This window comes from Alosa sapidissima, chromosome 11 (assembly GCF_018492685.1).
Source record: "Alosa sapidissima isolate fAloSap1 chromosome 11, fAloSap1.pri, whole genome shotgun sequence".
Classification (NCBI taxonomy): domain Eukaryota; kingdom Metazoa; phylum Chordata; class Actinopteri; order Clupeiformes; family Clupeidae; genus Alosa; species Alosa sapidissima.
Window position 1 is genome coordinate 23,466,221 of NC_055967.1, and position 15,000 is coordinate 23,481,220.

The 15,000-nt window shown below is 46.7% G+C and overlaps 2 protein-coding genes across 4 annotated transcripts in view; one reads left to right on the forward strand and one right to left on the reverse strand.

The window, feature by feature from the left end:
- Positions 1-10,221, forward strand: part of terb1 (telomere repeat binding bouquet formation protein 1) — a 28,491-nt gene extending 18,270 nt beyond the window's left edge. The window contains exons 17-21 of one of the 3 annotated variants that reach the window (XM_042109860.1): positions 1,224-1,670; positions 7,265-7,306; positions 9,052-9,128; positions 9,491-9,643; positions 9,873-10,221. In XM_042109860.1, coding sequence (XP_041965794.1) covers positions 1,224-1,670; positions 7,265-7,306; positions 9,052-9,128; positions 9,491-9,643; positions 9,873-9,893 — 740 coding nt within the window. In that variant the 3' untranslated portion in view covers positions 9,894-10,221. The remainder of the gene's footprint in view (positions 1-1,223; positions 1,671-7,264; positions 7,307-9,051; positions 9,129-9,490; positions 9,644-9,872) is intronic. The other 2 variants (XR_006035031.1, XM_042109861.1) reach the window with 2 other exon arrangements.
- A 2,097-nt stretch (positions 10,222-12,318) lies between these two features.
- Positions 12,319-15,000, reverse strand: part of LOC121723774 (protein TsetseEP-like) — a 3,403-nt gene continuing 721 nt past the window's right edge. The window contains exon 2 of the mRNA XM_042109865.1: positions 12,319-13,967. Within this exon, the coding sequence (XP_041965799.1) occupies positions 12,959-13,966 (1,008 nt within the window). The 5' untranslated portion in view covers position 13,967 and the 3' untranslated portion in view covers positions 12,319-12,958. The remainder of the gene's footprint in view (positions 13,968-15,000) is intronic.

Genomic DNA, 15,000 nt, shown 5'->3' on the forward strand with positions numbered 1-15,000 from the left:
ACACTCTAGCGCCACCAATGGGTTGAACGTTACTTTCCGCCATATTGGACCTCCGCCATATTGGATTTAGTCCAAACTCTACGAAAAGTTTCAGCGTTCACAAATCATCACACCGAGCTGCACAAAAGATACTTGCCAGATTTTTCAATTTCAAGTTTGTTTGCCCATGACAGCCAATCACACATGGTGACGAAGTCGCCTAACAGGAAGTGGGCTAACATCTCGGCTACGCTTTAATGTATGAAGTCCAAACTTGGTACAGGGACTTGGTATCTGATTGTGAGGACGCACTAGGAAATTGGCATCATTTGGCCTCTATAGGGGGTGCTGCAATACAGGAAGTGAGCTTGTATCTCAGCAACGCTTTAATGTATGAAGCCCAAACTTAATACAGGGACGAAGTAGCTAATTGTGAGGACATGCAAGGAAAGTGGTCTCATTTGGCCTCTAGGGGTGCTGTAATAAAGAAAGTGAGCTCACATCTCAGCAACTCTTTGTTGTATGAAGTCCAAACTTGGTAGACGGACATGGTAGCTGATTGTGAGAACGCTCAAGGACATTGGTATAATTTGGCCTCTAGGGGCACTGTAACAAAGTAAATGAGCTTATTTCTCAGCCGTTCTTTATCCAATTATCATCAAACTTGCTGTGAGTGCTTGCTCATGCCATGGCAACACCATTCCTGCTGGCGCACTGCTAGGCCCCCACATTGCTGCTTGCAGCTATATTTTTATTTCGTTTTGTTATGTTGGATTATTTTGAATGTGGTTTGGGTTGGGTTAGAGTGTTTTGGCGGGTTGAGGTTTTATTATGGGCTGTTTTTACTTCTTCTTGGTTTCCCTTTGACTGAAAATGAAGGAAACTTAAAAGTCAAAGTCTCCCTCTCTCCCTCCTTCTCCCTCGCTTTCTCTCTCCTTTCTTTTTCTCTCTCTTCTCTCCTCTCTCTCTCCCTTCATCTCTCTTCTCTTTCTCTATCTTCTCTCTCCCCCCATCTCTCTCTCTCTCTCTTCTCTCTCTCTCTCCCCTCATCTCTCTCTTTTCTCTCTTCTCTCCTCTCTCTCTCCCTTCATCTCTCTTCTCTTTCTCTCTCTCTTCTCTCTCCCCCCATCTCTCTCTCTCTCTCTTTTCTCTCTCTCTCTTCTCTCTCTCTCCCCTCATCTCTCTCCCCCTCATCTCTCTCTCTCTCTCTTCTCTCTCTCTCCCCTCATCTCTCTCTCTCTCAGGTTGTGTGTTGGGTGTGTGTGATGTGAGCAGCCGATCCTTCGGTGCCCTCCTGCGCTCCAGCCAACAGAAGTGTGAGACACACCTGCTGCTGCTCCGCGCCGACCAGCACCACCGAAAACAGCTCAAGCACACACACACACTCTCGCACCCCAGCGACACACATACATCCTCTCGCTCCAGTGACACAAACACACTCATCCACGGCAGCGACACACACACACCCAGAGCCTGCAGGGCTGCCGGCAGCCCGGCCAGTCACACACACGGCAGCCCAGAGAGCAGCTACTGTACCGTGGACACACACTGTGAGAGCGACACACACACACACACTCACGCACCTCCACCCCTCAGAGAGAGCAAAGCAGACACATGCCCAGGGGGCCACACACAGCCTCCGCATGAGAGAGACGGGAGAGACAGCAGAACACACAGGGATTACCTCACAGGTACCTCAGCTCACATCTCACTATCCTCACTTCTCATTGGCTAGCTCCGTCAGCATTACAGCTTATCATAGGCTGAGGTCATCACATTTCTAACCATTGATTCCTGTTATGGTGATTCTTAGTCACTCATAGCTCACAGCACTAGTTCTGAATATTCTCTTTCATCATTGGATGTGGTAATCGGCATCAAAACCTCTGATTGTCTAGTCATGGTGTCTGTTATCACCTCTGGAGCATCTCGCAGCTCACCGGCTGGCTTGGCATCACGAGAGCTGTGGTCGTGTGGCGATCATTTCATCACATTACCTCAGATAATCTGCACCCTGTTCTCCTGCATGAAGCGCTTGTGTCTGTCTAGACAGCCACCTAACTGGCGTGGCATTGTTTTAAAAACATCAGCAGGTTATCTGGTCACGCAGATGTTATTGGCAGCGGCCGCCTCTGCTGCTGGCGTCTCATGACTGCCTCTTCGGTTGGGGAAGCTGGTGGCCATGGCGCGGTGCGGTCAGTGGTGCTGATTCAGTCAGGCCATGCTGACTCAGCACATCAAGGCAGCCAACCACAGGGCACTTAAGAGCCTCAGTGATGACTGGCATTAGCGTCTAGCGTTAGACGCTCAGCTCTCAGCTGACGGGCTAAATGATTTACACACCGCAGGAGATAAAACTCCTCAAACCGGCTTTGAGATTTATCCTTTTATTGAAAGCACACATACACATGTGCAAACAGGAGAATGCACAGGAGAGCTGTGCTGCAGAGGAACAAGAGAGAAGAGGAGCACTCTGATCTGTACTAACAAGCTACTTGCCCTCTTTAATCAGAAAGTGGTCCTGTGGAACTTGTTATCATGCTGTTACACTGAATGTGCCCCTGTGTGTGTGTACGCAGCGCGAGCAGATAGCTGATTAAAGAAAGGACATGGAGTATGTTGACACCTCTGCTGTAAAATGTTACCTCAGATTTATTGTTCTAGTGCCCTATCAGATAGCTCAGAGACAGAGGGGAACACAAGCTTAGAGCGCAGAACAGGGAAGAGCTATTTTTTTTCTAGCGGTTGGGTTTGGTGCCTGACGGTGTCAATTTCGCTTCTGTAAATGCTGCAATGCAATATGTTTACTGACCGTCCGGTGGGATGGAAATCTTTTGAGATGGATGTTTCCATAGCGAGGGGTCCATTGGAGCTAAACAAACACGTCTATTTGCATGATGTAAATGCAGAATGTGCTAAGTAGGGACGGCGTGTCGCCCTTGAGGCGGCTCCATGGCCAGAGCTGCAGCATTTACATTGCATTTGCATTTACTGGCCCCCATAGAGTTTTAGTGACCACACACACACACACACACACACACACACACACACACACACACACACACACACACACCGCAGAGCTGCAGCAGCCCAGGTAAGGGGAAGGCAGGTAACATACAGGGTGGTTTATATGACAGCAGGTAGAGAAGCAGTTCCTCTTAGCACAGGTGAGTTTGAGAGGTTGTGGTAGCAGGTTGTAGAGAGTTGCAGGTACAGGTTGTAAGAGCAGGTATCAGACATGGTGGTGTATGTGATAACAAGTTTGGAGACAGGTTCTCCTATCGCATCAGAGTAAAAGCAGGTATAATTGCTAACATGGGTGAGGTTTAGGGGGCCCTATGGAGTCATGTAACACCAAACACAGGTGAGACATAATGTAGACACGTGTAACATCAAACACAGGTGAGACATAATATAGACGTGTGTAACACCAAATACAGGTGAGACATAATGTAGACACGTGTAACACCAAACACAGCTAGACATAATGTAGACACGTGTAACACCAAACACAGGTAGACATAATGTACACGTGTAACACCAAACACAGGTAGACATAATGTAGATGTGTAACACCAAACACAGGTAGACATAATGTAGACCCATCACCAAACACAGGTAGACATAATGTACACGTGTAACACCAAACACAGCTAGACATAATGTAGACACGTGTAACACCAAACACAGGTGAGACATAACGTAGACACGTGTAACACCAAACACAGGTGAGACATAATGTAGACGTGTGTAACACCAAACATTAAACACAGGTAGACATAATGTAGACGTGTAACACTAAACACAGGTAGACATAATGTACACGTGTAACACCAAACACAGGTAAACATAATGTACACGTATAACACCAAACACAGGTAGACATAATGTAGATGTGTAACACCAAACACAGGTAGACATAATGTAGACCCATCACCAAACACAGGTAGACATAATGTACACGTGTAACACCAAACACAGCTAGACATAATGTAGACACGTGTAACACCAAACACAGCTAGACATAATGTAGACACGTGTAACACCAAACACAGGTGAGACATAACGTAGACACGTGTAACACCAAACACAGGTGAGACATAATGTAGACGTGTGTAACACCAAACATTAAACACAGGTAGACATAATGTAGACGTGTAATACTAAACACAGGTAGACATAATGTACACGTGTAACACCAAACACAGGTGAGACATAATGTAGACCCATCACCAAACACAGGTAGACATAATGTACACGTGTAACACCAAACACAGCTAGACATAATGTAGACACGTGTAACACCAAACACAGCTAGACATAATGTAGACACGTGTAACACCAAACACAGGTGAGACATAATGTAGACGTGTGTAACACCAAACATTAAACACAGGTAGACATAATGTAGACGTGTGTAACACCAAACATTAAACACAGGTAGACATAATGTAGAAGTGTAACACCAAACTCAGGTGAGACATAATGTAGACAGGTGTAACACCAAACACAGGTGAGACATAATGTAGACCCATCACCAAACACAGGTAGACATAATGTAGACGTGTGTAACACCAAACATTAAACACAGGTAGACATAATGTAGACGTGTAACACTAAACACAGGTAGACATAATGTACACGTGTAACACCAAACACAGGTAAACATAATGTACACGTATAACACCAAACACAGGTAGACATAATGTAGATGTGTAACACCAAACACAGGTAGACATAATGTAGACCCATCACCAAACACAGGTAGACATAATGTACACGTGTAACACCAAACACAGCTAGACATAATGTAGACACGTGTAACACCAAACACAGCTAGACATAATGTAGACACGTGTAACACCAAACACAGGTGAGACATAACGTAGACACGTGTAACACCAAACACAGGTGAGACATAATGTAGACGTGTGTAACACCAAACATTAAACACAGGTAGACATAATGTAGACGTGTAATACTAAACACAGGTAGACATAATGTACACGTGTAACACCAAACACAGGTGAGACATAATGTAGACCCATCACCAAACACAGGTAGACATAATGTACACGTGTAACACCAAACACAGCTAGACATAATGTAGACACGTGTAACACCAAACACAGCTAGACATAATGTAGACACGTGTAACACCAAACACAGGTGAGACATAATGTAGACACGTGTAACACCAAACATTAAACACAGGTAGACATAATGTAGACGTGTGTAACACCAAACATTAAACACAGGTAGACATAATGTAGAAGTGTAACACCAAACTCAGGTGAGACATAATGTAGACAGGTGTAACACCAAACACAGGTGAGACATAATGTAGACCCATCACCAAACACAGGTAGACATAATGTACACGTGTAACACCAAACACAGCTAGACATAATGTAGACACGTGTAACACCAAACACAGCTAGACATAATGTAGACACGTGTAACACCAAACACAGCTAGACATAATGTAGACACGTGTAACACCAAACACAGGTGAGACATAATGTAGACACGTGTAACACCAAACACAGGTGAGACATAATGTAGACGTGTGTAACACCAAACATTAAACACAGGTAGACATAATGTAGAAGTGTAACACCAAACTCAGGTAGACATAATGTACACGTGTAACACCAAACACAGGTAGACATAATGTAGACGTGTAACAACAAACACAGGTAGACATAATGTACACGTGTAACACCAAACACAGGTGAGACATAATGTAGACAGGTGTAACACCAAACACAGGTGAGACATAATGTACACGTGTAACACCAAACACAGGTAGACATAATGTAGACCCATCACCAAACACAGGTAGACATAATGTACACGTGTAACACCAAACACAGGTGAGACATAATGTAGACAGGTGTAACACCAAACACAGGTAGACATAATGTAGACACGTGTGACACCAAACACAGGTAGACATAATGTAGACCCATCACCAAACACAGGTAGACATAATAGATAGATAGATAGATACTTTATTGATCCCCAGGGGAAATTCAAGGTCTCAGTAGCATACACACATTCACTAACAGCAGAAAAAGTAATTAAAAGTATATAATATAAAAACACAACTAAGCAATAAGGACAGTAGAAGATAAAGAATATACTAAATATACCAAAATACAAATTATACTAACTAACACTTAATCTAAATCAATTCTAAAAACAGTATCCACATAGTGGTGATCAATCAATCAAGAGGCGCTTGCAATGACTGAGGCAGGGACTGAGTCTGTGATTCTCTGTGCATAGTAAGGTAAGGTAAGGTGCTCTGTATGAGTGTCACAGTGATAGTGCAATGATGATAGTGGTCATGGTGCAAATGAGTAAGTCCAACAGTGCAACAGTGCAAGAATAAAGTCTATATATCAACATATATAACTATTTTAAGAAAAGGTATAAGTGTGGCCACAGTTCGGCTGTGGCATGTATACACATATAATGTAGACGCATGGAACTTGTCACACAGGTTGGGCCACAGAGAGTCAGGTACTGTAGCTAGCAAAAAAAGGTCAGATTGATGGGTGAATAGGCAGGTAAACCCTCTCCCAGGTAACAGAGCAGAACAGAACTCCCAGGTGTAGAGACAGGAGTGTGTGTGTGCAGGTAAGAGGAGGAGTGTTAGCTTGCTTCAGAAATGCAAATCAGCTTAGTGCTGCTGCTGCAGCCAGGGGGTGTTTGTCATGTAAGAACACGACCGACCCACCGAGATCACACACGTGCTCCATAAGCACAGCAACAACAAAGTGCAAAACATCCACGCTGACACACACATACACATACACATACACATGCTCACACACACACACACACACACATACATATGCTCACACACACACACATATGCTCACACATACACATGCATACCCACACGCTCACACACACATACATACATACATACATACATACATACAAATAACTAAGATGTACATGATCCTGATCCACAGCACCTGCAAAACACACAAATACACAGATACACACACACATACAAAAACACTCAGTCCCACACACACCACACACATGCCCTGACACACATACAGTACACACTAAGGATGTCCACAGGTCCTGCAATCACAGCAGTGTAGCACTGAAAGAAACACATTGGCTATTTCTGTGTGTGTGTGTGTGTGTGTGTGTGTTTAATGTAGAGCATGGTCAGAGTAAAGCATGGTACGTTACCAGTGTTCAAAGCGTAAGCGCTGAAACTTCTCCCCTCTTCCCCTTGTCCCTCTGATGTTCTCTGCAGCTGTGAACATCACTCCTCTGAAAAGGCCCCCCGACATGCCTGGTAAGAGTTGGTCTTTTTTTCCCTCTGCCTCTGGAAAGAGTGTCTTTCTCTCTGGAAACAGTGTGTCTTTCTCTCTGGAAAGAGTGTCTTTCACTCTGGAAACAGTGTGTCTTTCTCTCTGGAAACGGTGTGTCTTTCTCTCTATTTCTGGTAAGAGTTAGTATTTCTCTCTCTCCGGTTAAGAGTCAGTCTTTCTTTCTCTCTCTGTCTCTGGTTAAAAGTCGGTCTTTCTTTCTCTCTTGAAAGAGTGGGTCTGAGAGTGCTGTTTTGTTCTGTGTTTTACTGAGTTTCAGCAATGCGAAGGACACCAGGTTGTGTGTGTGTGTGTGTGTGTGTGTGTAGGGGAATAGTGTCCTCCCAGTATTTTCCTGTGTGAACCACTGCAGTCTGACAACTGACTGTGTGTGTGTGTGTGTGTGTTACGTAATGATTAGAACTCCGGTCTTGTGCAACATGAAGCCATGTTGTTCTTAGGGTTCCACTTTGTTTCTGTCAGTTGTATGACACACACACACACACATATTGCTTCTCAGTGGATTTTTTTCACTTCTTTATTCCAACTATGCACTTCTCATTCCATTATTTCTCTTTCTTTCACACACACTCTCTCTCATTTTCTTGCTCTCTGTCTGTCCTGCTCTTTGTCTGCCTCTCTTTTCTTCTGCTCTCTGTCCCATATGGAGCAGACCTGTAACACTCCATTGTGTGCCTTATTAGGCTGCTGTCTCTATGTCTTTCATTGAGATTTACACACACACACACACACATACATGTACATGCACGCACACACACACACACACATACACACACAAACACACACACATGCGCGCGCACACACACACACACACACACACACACACACACACACACACACACTGTTCTTTCTCCCTCCTCTTTTCTCATGGTGGTGTTTAATCCAGTTATATACATCACCATTGTCTCCTTTAAGTAGGGAGCTAGCGCTGTGGGAACCCATGACGTAATGTCATTTGAGACGGGCAGAAAGCATTAGAGATGGCCAGATCACTCACAAGAGATACACACACACACACACACACACACACACACACACACAGATTGAAAGAATGATAGGCCTAATATTGAATTTGGTGGTTTGATAGTGCAGTGTGTGTGTGTGTGTGTGTGTGTGTGTGTGTGTGTGTGTGTGTGTACAGGCATATACACACTGGTTTGATGTGGGTTGTTGACCCCTAGTTCCTGAGCCGTTTCCATGGGTACAGTGTGTGGCCTAGAGAACACATAGTCATTAAGAGACAGAGGAAATTACACACACACACACACACACATGCGCGCGCGCGCGCACACACACACACACACACACACACACACACACACACACAGAGACCACTCAGAGTCTCTTTGACAGGAAATGGCATACATACTTTGAGACACAGAGCATAGAATCATTTTGAACACAGACATTCAGTGCAAAGCACAAACACATTTGCTGCTCCCGCATATTCACTCATACCCTCTCACACATACACGCACGCACGCACACGCATTGACACGCATGCTTTCACACATACACACACACATACACACACACACACATTGACACCCATGCTTGCACACATGCACATACTATTGGACTTGCAGCAGTTATGACATTGAAGTTCTTTATACAGACATACACACACACACACACACACACACACACACACACACAGGTTTCTTGTTCTCATGCACTGTCCTAGGGTTAGGTTTATACTATGCCCACACAGGCAGAAGCCAGTGCAGAGAGGAGCTGATTAGTGAAGACGAGTCCAACCCTGAGACAGCAGAGGGCTGCTCCAAGAAGGTACACACACACACACACAAACACACACACACACACACGCACACAAACACAGATGGCTGCTCCAGGAAGGTAGCGCTCCTTGCGTCCTGCTAGGCTAAAACACACACTTTCTATATAGGCCAGTTTACCCAGTTTGTCAATGTGTGTGTGTACCCATTAGGTTGTTGACTTGTTACACACTGGATCTGTGTATGTGTGCGTCATGTTACATTTCTGTGGATATACATATGGGCGCACCATGCATGTAAGTGTCTGTGTGTGTGCGTGTGTGTGTACTGAGCGAGTGCTTGTATGTATGTATGTATGTATGTATGTATGTATGTATATATATATGGTTGTATGTGTGTGTGTGTGCGCGTCAGAGGGCCAGGAGGAACTTCAGTGAGGAGGAGCTAGCGTTCCTGTGTGAGGGGGTTCGGCGCTTTGGTCCGTCCTGGAACTCCATCCTCTGGGCATATCCCTTCCAGCCCGGCCGCACCAACGTCGACCTGGCCCAGAAGTACAGTCGCATGAAGGTAAAGACTCGCACACACACATTTGCAGACATATATTACATACACACTCACTCTCAATCATTAAGGTGCACACAGACACACACGTAGAATCCAGGTCCTGCACATGGTGGGGAAGTTTGCAGGGGGCTGGACATGCACACAGCACAGACCTGCAGTACCACACCTCTCCACTCACACACTCACTCTCTCTCTCTCTCTCTCTCTCTTTTACTCTCTGTCACTTCTACAGAAAGCTGAAGCTACACATTGAAACAACAGAGACAGTGCTGAACAAAAGATGTTCATAATAACTACAGAGGGTTTCCTAATACAAAAACATATTTAAATGTCTATTGTATATATTTGTGTACTTATTAGTGATTATATTTATATTGTAAACACATATACTACATAAAAACATAATATATTTACAGTATATCATTTATAATAATTTGTTTACTTGGAGCATTGTGTGCAGAATTATATGTAACATGTAACAAATTATATGTAACAAATGTTTGTGGCCAATTTAGTGTTCTTGGGAAGAGGGGAATAAACCTGATAGACTTTTGCATCTGAAATAAACTGGTTAATAAAAACTCCTGGGACTCTATCTGTGTTTGTGCGTGCAAGCCGTGCGCATGTATGTGAGTGTGTGTGAGCGTGCGCGCGTGTGTGTGTTTAAATATTCGGGCCTTGTTTATGAGGAGGCGAGGCGCTGAGCAGAGACAACGCCGGATTCCACACCCCGCACGTCATAGCTTTGGCTCCCAGAAACAGAGTTCTCACGTCCGTATGAACTACACAGCCATGCATTATGACCCTCCACACACACACACACACAGGCTATCAGGAGCGCCGAGCGAGAGGAAGAGAGAAGGGATGTGTCAGCAGTTTCTAAACCTACACCAGAGAGCCCTGGTGTGTGTGTGTGTGTGTGTGTGTGTGTGTGTGTGTGTGTGTGAGAGAGCCCTGGTGGCCGGGGTAGACTTACAGTCAGGGAGGAGGAGGAGGAGGAGGAGGGCTCCACTCCGCACTGAGGGAGGAGGAATGTTTTGTGGCGCTTCAAGAAAAACACCTAGAGAATACAGAGTTGTAGTGAGAGTTACTGCAGTAAACACACAGATAATACAGAGTTCTAGTGAGTTACCATAATCAGTTAGCCCACTGGTGAAGACTAAGATTAAGAGTTACGCCCATTTGTTGTTAGCCCATTGATACAGACTAAAATTAAGTGTGGCTGTAGTTAGTCCACTGGTAAAGAGTAAGATTAAGAATTACGGTAGTTAGTCCACTAATTGAGATTAAGATTAAGAGTTACGGTTACTGATTGAGATTAAGATTAAGAGTTACGGTAGTTAGTCCACTGGGTGAGTTTTAGTTGTGCAGATACCTTGGTCTGAGTGAAGAGGAATGTAAGGAGACCTACTCAGAGAATACAAAGTTGGAAGGATTCCTGTAGTAAGCGCCTGGTTAACGAATAAGACAGGGATGGACGGCACAATGTCATGCTGAGACAAAGATTTGGCTCAAGGGCTGTGCAGCACAAATATTCCCCAAGGGTGGGCGGGAGAGAGGGGGATAGAGAGAAAGATAAAGGAATGAGAGAGGGAAAGGGAAGCATATGTAGGGAAAACAGCAAGAGAAAGGGAGGAATAGAAATACAAAATAAAGGGAGGGATATATAGGAGGAGGGATGGAGAGAAAAACAGGGAGGAATAGAGAAACGGGGAGGGACAGATAGAAGGAGGGATAGAAAGAAAAACAGGAATAGAGGAACAGGGAGAGACAGATAGGAGGGATAGAAAGAAACAGGGAAGGAGGTGGTCTGTGATGACTGGGAATGGGCAAGGCCTATCTGAGAGGAGTCCCCCAGAGATTCAGTTTAACATACAGCTACTTACACACACAGCTCACATTCTTACATTCACACACAAAGCCTCCCATGCACATGGGACTGAACTAAAATGGGTGAATGTTCTGAACACTACAGTTTATCTACACATTAGCTGAAGTGAACTTTGGATTTGTGTCAATAGCATGTAAATACAGTATGTACACACTGTAAACTGTAAGTGTGCGTGTTTCACTCGCTCCTCTGCCTGGTGAGGGAGTACAGCTGAGCCGAGGGAGGGGGAGGACGGGGGGGGTGATTTATTTATCTAGACTGCATATTTCTCATCCTGCTTGACTCAAACCCCTCACCCCTCTACAGACCCCTTCCTCTGGAAAGAATGCAGTCCTCCCCATACCACAGCACACACACAAACACACGTCTGAGAGCAGGGAATGGCTAAATCTGTTTCTATGCACAGAAGATAAAGGGAGTGTGTGCGCGCATGTAGTAGATCTTTAGTGAGTTACATAACACATGAGATACTCCCTGAATAGGTGGAAGGGGTTCGAGTGAAGAAACCCAACTCCTATATTTCACACGTGTTGAGTGTTGGCACAGGCCCGTGTGGGTTTCTGACCGTCGATGTCTGGCCACTGCTGGGAGTCTGTCCCACCGGTCAAGAGATCTGCTGGCACAGCCCTCAGGGCGAGCGGCCCCCGCTCTAGTATTGTTGGCAGGAAACCCCTCAGGCCCCATTAAAAAGGGCTCCGAAGAGCACAATCCCACCCCCACCCCAAGAAACAAGATCCATACCATGAGTGCTGCTGCATAAACAAAAAAAAACACACACTACCAACAGTTGTTAACATAACCATCATATTTTATTTTCCCGAATCACCATCGTAGTCATCAGCTGTTGACAAGTACATTCCATCTGGCGACAAACACATAAGGCCACTTTCCTTCACACCGATTCAGAATACATACAGAGAAAGCAGGAAAGAGAAGAGAGGGAGAGAGTGAGTGAGAGAGAGACAGAGAGAGCAGGACAGAATAAACACTGATTCGAGTTAACATGGTTTAAAACTCACTGGGGTCGCCTCCTATACAAATCTAACGCCACTCGTTCAGGACTGCTGGGATGCCGTCTGCGGAGTGCAGCGCAGCGCGGCGTGGCGTGCAAAAGGACTTGAGCATAGGCGTCACGTCACGTCACACCCTCCCTCCGACAGTTTACAGACAGGATCAGTATTTGTACATAATTCCCTTTCTCTTAGCACCCCCCCCCCCCCCCCAGCCCACCGAGCCCTCACTGAACCCAACGTCATTACTCACAGAACTAAAACGTCACACTACGTCTAAACCGCTCACACACACACACACACGCACACGTGCACTCTTCAGTCCTGTAGTGTGTGTAGGAGGGGGAGGGCTCTGTGTGTGTGTGTGTGTGTGTGTGTGTGTGTGTGTGTGTGTGGTGTGTATGCACAGTGCTGTGCTCAGATGAGGTCGTTGGCGATGCCGGAGGCGGTTGTGAGGGCTTCCCCAGCCACGCCCGCCAGGTCATCGGGGACCAGCATCCCGTCGTCGGCAGGGCTCAAGTCCACTTTCAGTCCGGTCACCTGCTGGAGGTTGTCGAGCGGGGAGCTCTCCGCGCACTGCTCCAGCGTGTCCTGGATGCTGTCGGCCACCTCTGTGGGCAGGGGGAGCTCCTCCTCCGCAGGGGGGCTGGGCACCTCGGGCAGAGCCAGGTCATCTACAGCAGCCAGGACTGGCTCGGGGGTGGGAATGAGCGCTTCTGGAACAGGCTCGGCCATCAGGTCGTCCAGGGCAGAGGCAGGCGCAGGTTCGGGGGCGGCGGGTTCAGGGGCGGGCTCCTCAGACAGAGCCACCAGCGGCTCAGGCTCAGGGCTGGGCTCAGGAACTGGTTTGGGTTCAGGAGCAGCGGGTTCGGGTTCAGGAGCAGCGGGTTCAGGTTCAGGCACAGGTTCTGGATCCGGCTGTGAAACTGCCACAGGCTCTGGTTCTGGAGCGGGCTCTGGAATGGAAACTGGTTCTGGAATGGTGGCTGGTTCTGGTGTGGGCTCTGGAATGGCAGCAGGTTCTGGTTCCGGAGCAGGCTCCTCCTTGGCCTCCTCCTTCACGCTCAGGGCGGCCATCATGGAATCCACCATGCCCATGGCGCTGTCCGAGGCGGTCTTTATGGCGTCGTCCACGGGAGCCTGCAGGGCTGTCGGGAGCTGCTCTGTTGCCACGCTCACCTGCTCTGTTGCCGCGCTCACTGTCTCCTGAACCGTCTGGCTCATCGACTCCAGGACGCCCGCCAGGGGTCCGGCACTGGCCTCCTCCGAGGCCGCCTCGGGCGCATCCTCTGCAGTTGCCGTCACCTCCTTAGTGGCCTCCTCAGGGGCAGCGCCCTCTGCTGGCACGGCGGCGGGGTCGGTGGCGGGAGCGCCCTCCGACCCGGCAGTAGATTCACTCTTCCTCCTGCTGAGCTTGCCTCCCATTCTGAGAGAGAGAGAGAGAGAGAGAGAGAGATTTATAAGACATAAATCACTTTAGAACTATGGAGGGCATTTTCTAACACTGCTGTGCACATCATTACAGGCAAGAACAGGCTCCAGTGCACCAGCCATGAGGCAGCACATTCTGCACTGATTCTGTCGAGTCATCAGATAGCCCGAGGCACTCACTGAGTGGCCAAGTAAAGAGCCGAGTGCGGGAGATCCACACAAACACACACGGCTCATTTTCCCAGGCTCCGCACTAATACTTTTACACAAAGGGCTATTAACCCGTCAAACAGCAGCTACAGAGTAAACACGGTTCTGCCGTTCCTGTTTAGTTTCTAAGGACTGTAGGCCTACCCACGGTGAGTTCATTAACAGATACTGGGCTTGCTGCCCATCAGGAAGTTCTTCATTCGCAGGATATTTCATAGTTACACTACAGAGAGGGCCTACAGACAACTGACAACAACTTTTCCGTGGTGCATTATCCCTACAATTATCCCATGCAGTTGAACTAGGATATGGTCATGGACAGATGTGAGAACTCTGCAAAGTTTGGAATCTGTAAGTGGGCCACGCTGCTGCCAGTGCACGGGAATCGCTCGTTGTGGCGTCCGATTTTAATTTAATATGGAATTTGCGATGACAATAAGTTAAGCGCCCAAAGTGCGCCTCTAGTTTGTTAACCGGTAGTGGTACACATATAGGGATTCTATATATTGGAACATAATGTTCTCCGGTGCAGTGTCACGTGGTCCTGGGTAATGTTGGCTGGTGGGTGGGGAACGCTGCAAAGGCGCACGTGCAAACGGGTAGAAATGGTTAACGGGAGCTAGAATAGAACAGCACGAACAGGCCGTCGAAAGGCGAGAATGAAGCTGCGTAACTACAGTAGAGTTGGCAGGCGGTGATAGTACGCCGCGTACATGCTTGATCTTACAAAAAGCTTTGCAAACAAAAGTTAACTTGCAAACCAGGATTTCTAACGACTGACAGATTCGGATATTCGCTTCGTCACATCTAACATTTTA